This window comes from Porites lutea, chromosome 8 (assembly GCF_958299795.1).
Source record: "Porites lutea chromosome 8, jaPorLute2.1, whole genome shotgun sequence".
NCBI classification, from domain to species: Eukaryota; Metazoa; Cnidaria; class Anthozoa; order Scleractinia; family Poritidae; genus Porites; species Porites lutea.
The window spans coordinates 20,664,499-20,669,473 of NC_133208.1; the positions used below are offsets into that span (position 1 = coordinate 20,664,499).

At 40.1% G+C, this 4,975-nt stretch overlaps 1 protein-coding gene and 1 pseudogene across 1 annotated transcript; both read left to right on the top strand.

Annotated features, from left to right (window-relative positions):
• Positions 1-200: 200 nt before the first annotated feature.
• On the top strand, positions 201-1,231 carry LOC140945337 (melatonin receptor type 1A-like; the record flags this gene model as incomplete). Its single annotated transcript, XM_073394374.1, has 2 exons — positions 201-1,014; positions 1,158-1,231. Coding segments are annotated over 2 exons (888 nt in total), but the record flags the coding sequence as incomplete, so codon positions are not given.
• A 2,381-nt stretch (positions 1,232-3,612) lies between these two features.
• LOC140945338 (melatonin receptor type 1A-like) lies at positions 3,613-4,625 on the top strand (annotated as a pseudogene).
• Positions 4,626-4,975: the final 350 nt, after the last annotated feature.

The window sequence follows — 4,975 nt, forward strand, 5'->3', positions numbered from 1 at the left end:
CACCTTCTTCTTCGCGTTCGCCTTCGGAAGAATTAGAACTATCACACTCTTTAAGTTTCTTTGGTTCTGGCGAGGTATCTAGAGAACTATCGGAGGATAGCTGTCTTGTTCTTCTTTTACTTAGCAATAGCTTAAAAAATTCTTCCATTAAATCATCCACGGCAAAAGAGTAGTGTTATTAGGCGGACGGTCTTTCGGCACGTCTTCACACCGCCATTGCTTCCCAGTCTCAAGACTCTCTCAAGACTGAGGCCAATATGTTTGTTATAGCACTGGCTGTTAGCGATTTATTAATATCTGTTTGCGGTATGCTTTTTTCAATTGCTTCTCTCGTTCAAGGCAGATGCATATTCGGGACTACTGTTTGTCGACTGCAGGGCTTTGCAATTTTAACGTTTTCGATATCATCTCTACTTACCATGGGGGTCATTGCAGTTAGCCGATATTTTTGCGTGGTGAAACCAACGAGGTACATTGTATTATTCCGGAGGCAAAGAATTTTGATGTACACTGCGGCAGTATGGTGTATGGCTCTCTTTGGTTCAGTGCCTCCGCTAATTTTTCAGACAGGCCGATACACTTTCCAACCTGGAAAAGCAATGTGCATGTACCCATTCCAAAGTAACATTGCTTATACCGTCTTCATCGAATGTGTGTTTGTAGCTACGCCCTTTACACTCATCACTTTCTGCTACGCCAAAGTGTTTTACAAAGTGTCAAGATCAAATCGTCTTTTCACGCAAGAAAATAACCCTGAACAGTTCAGAGCAAACGTCGAAGAAGCCAAAGTGACCAAGACGTTAGCCTTGGTCATGGCCGGTTTCTCCTTATGTTGGCTTCCTATCTGTATTATGGATTACATCGACGCAGCGCGCGGGGAGCCCACTTTGCCACGACAGGTATATCTTACATACGGGTCTCTGGCCTACCTAAGTAGTACAATCAACCCCTTTATATATGGCGCTACCAATAGGCGCTTCAGACGAGAGTACAAAACCATTTTAAAAAAGACAAGTTTGATCTTTACTTGTGGTCGTTGCAGCTGAAGACAGAATCGAACGTCCGATAATCCACCCAATTTAGCGGTGACCGAGCTTCAAATTATGTAAAAACAAATGTGGAAAACACGATGTCAATGTTAGACAAGGCCTTTTGAGGTGACCTAATAAGTTTAAAACGAAGAGTAGACGAAAGTGCTTTGGAAAAAGAAATGATTTTACTGACAGTGTAGCATCACGGAACAGGCATAAATAGCTATTTGGCTGGCACAGACCAGTGGACTGGATACGTTAGGAGGAATTATACTGATTCAATTTCTTTGTGACATGTTTCATTGTTCGTTACAAATTTTAATCAGTCAAGGACATCACCTACATTTAGGGGAGTTTAGGGGTATTTTTTCATTTCTGCAGCCATTTCGCTACTGAAGGTGTTTAGCATTATATACCTCTGTCCCCCAATTGTCTGCACTGCAGCTGATTTTAGCACGTTGGGGTATGCGCTCCTTTGTTTTGCACAAAGTGGCGCCGTATTTATTTTCTTTGCATGGTTTCACTGTTTGCGGGTTTTATAACTAAGGGTGTACGGATTAGCTGATGGCAAAATTGCAAAACTGCCAAATGACATCAAAAACAGTTAAAACTGGTTTTGATGTCCTTTGCTCAGACCTTCAGGTCCCTATCCATCTATTCTGACGCTTTTCTGTTTTGAAACGCAATCTCTCAAGCAGATTACTGGGGATGTCTCCGTCCTTCTGCAAAAAATTAGAGACGCACTCTTTTGCCCTACCCTCCCCAACCCTGAGACGGTACTCTCTATAATGGCTATACATTAAGGCTCCTACCGAAAGCAATACATTCTTTGGGTTTCCTGGGTATATTAATTAAAGGCCAGGAATTTCACATGATGAGGTATATGAAACAAAAGGGAAATCTTCTTTGAGATATCTAAAAGGGTTTTAATGCAAAATATTTCGAAAAGATGCTATTCTCTCGCACTTTGCAATAAAACTGTCACGCTTGGTAATGAATTTTGCTTTTGTACCCTGTAATGACAGGCTATTAAACTTTTTAAGTCGGAAAAGAAGCGAAATTCTTGGATGATTGATGTGCATGTACAAGAAAAATCATTTTCGACATTATGATAAGAATTTCAATTAGAATAGATGGTTTTTCACATTCTAATTTAGCATCATTCTTATATGAGAGTACGAAGGCTTTGTTGCATTAGGAATAAAGTAAAGTTATTTTCAAGCTTAAGAATCCCTGCACTATATCTTCATGAAATGGGACCTTATTATGAGAATACTCAAAAGTAGGTTGAGTTTGATCGTCCGGGTGAACATAGTCCTGAATAGCACTGTTCTTGTTGACAGTGGGTGACGCTTTGACAACCTGTGCGGTAGTTAGGCCTAGATACAAATATCACGAAAATTGCCTAAATATGTTTCCGGAAATTCCCGATTGTTTTTCTAAAAATCTCGAAAAAGTTCTAAATATCTCAAAAATATCTGGCTTCATTTCATAAATATTACAGTAAAAACACCAAAAAAAGCTCCTCATCTAAAATGGCAACAGAAATTTCAGCAAATTCCAGGTACTTATATCCTTGTACAGCATACTACAAAACTCTACGCAATTTCACATAAATAAAGCAGTCCCTCAGCCTACAAGAAGACTAGAGCACTGCACTTTAATACAGGCAGAGATCGTTGAAGACGGTCACCGGCATTAGGCGTTGGAGCTCTAAAGTGGTCTAAAAAGGACACTACCGTTTGGTTTGTGCGTGGCTAAAAGGGTTCGTCATCAGCCATTTTGTTGAACATTAGCCATACTGCATATATTATATAAATGGAGAATATTGCTGAATCTGATTACAACAGGCCCATATGTGGCGATTTAATTGAATTTCTGTCACTGAAATGCCCATGCCCTAATTAGCATTGAAGTAGCTTCCTATAAAAAACATGATTTCAGTAGTAGTTTTTTCGTAACAAAATTCTAAATATCCCAATGTTCTCCTAAATATCATGAGATTTTCCAAATACCCCAAAATCTTCTAAATATCTTAAAAATATCCGGATACTTGTATCTAGGCATAGCGGTAGTCATCTTCAGAGTCAAAATGATGAAATGACAAGGAAATGTCTGCAAAATGAATGAAGCTTACCCGACTACTTAAGTGACCACTATCGAATTGCCCCGTGCATTGGAAAACGTTACGGACCTTAAGATCTGAGGACCGAGACGGCAGCGAAAACGTGGCTGAAAAAGTGAATTCGCGTTCTTTCAATCTTCATCGCGATTACTCCAAGTCACTAACTTTATCAAAGGTGAACCCTCCTAAAAGTTGAATTCCTAAAGAACCATATCCAAGATCAAAAAGAGAAAGGAAATTTCGTCGTCGCTTAATTGTGTACTTCCGCTCTAAAAAGTGAAAATAGGCAAACTAACTAATAATCTGACATTTTTCATTAATGACACGAACACCTGATGCAGTATAGAAGGCTACTTCCCTTAAACGTTGAAACCAGTAGAGTTCAAATTATTACAAAGATCTTCTCAAGACTTCGCTGCATACTTTCAACGAATTCGTTTGAATCAGCCCCGTATTATGGAACATCTGCATTCGATCGAGCTCCTCAAAAGAGCACAGTATCTAGTCTGGATTGAAGCAATTTTCCTTGCTATCGTCAATACAATGGCCATCTCCGGAAACGTTTCTGTTTGCTACGCCGTCTATAGAAACCAGAGACTTCGTTCGCTTGCCAATATGTTTATTGTAGCGCTAGCTGTCAGTGATTTACTAATATCTGTCAGCTGTATGCCTCTTTCAGTTGCTACACTCGTCAAAAGCCGATGGATATTCGGGACTACTGTTTGTCAGCTGCAGGGTTTTGCAATTTTTACGTTTGCAATGTCTTCTCTAAATACTATGGGGATTATTGCAATCAGCCGATATTTTTGCGTAGTGAAACCAACGAGGTACATTGTTTAATTTTATTCAGAAAACAAAGAATTTTGTTGTACACTGCGGCAGTATGGTTTATGGCTCTCATTGGCTCAGTGCCTCCGCTAATTTTTCAGACAGGCCGATACACTTTCCAACCAGGAAAAGCAATGTGCATGTACCCATTCCAAACTAACATTGCTTATACCGTCTTCATCGAATGTGTGTTTGTCGCTGCGCCCTTTACACTCATCACTTTCTGCTACGCCAAAGTGTTCTACACAGTTTCAAGATCAAATCGTGTTTTCACGCAAGAAAATAACCCTGAACAGCTGAGAGCAAACGTCGAAGAAGTCGAAGTCAAAGTGACCAAGACATTAGACTTGGTCATGGCCAGTTCCCCCTTATGTTGGCTTCCTATCTGTATTATGGATTACATCGACGCAGCACGCGGGGAGCCCACTTTGCCGCGACAGGTATATCTTACTTACGGGTTTCTGGCCTACCTAAGTAGTACAATCAACCCCTTTAAATATGGCGCTACCAATAGGCGCTTCAGACGAGAGTACAAAACCATTTTGAAAAAGATAAGTTTGATCTTTACTTTTGGTCGTTGCAGTTGTAGACAGAACCGAACGTCCGATAATCCAGCAAATTTAGCGGTGACCGAGCTTTAAATTATGTAAAAACAAATGTGGAAAACAAGATGTCAATGTTAGACAAGTTCAAAGCCTTTCGCGGTGATGCAATGAAGACCTGACAAGCTTACAACGAAGAGTTGACGAAAGTGCTTTGGAAAAAGAAATGGTTTTACTGACAGTGTAGCATCACGGAACAGGCATAAATAGCTATATTTTGCTGGCACGGACCAGTGGACTGGATACGTTAGGAGGAATTGTATTCAATTTCTTTGTGACATGTTTCATTGTTCGTTACAAATCAGTCAAGGACATCACTCACATTTAGGGGAGCTTACTTTTAATTTCTGCAGCCATTTCGCTTCTGAAGGTGTTTAGCATTACATACC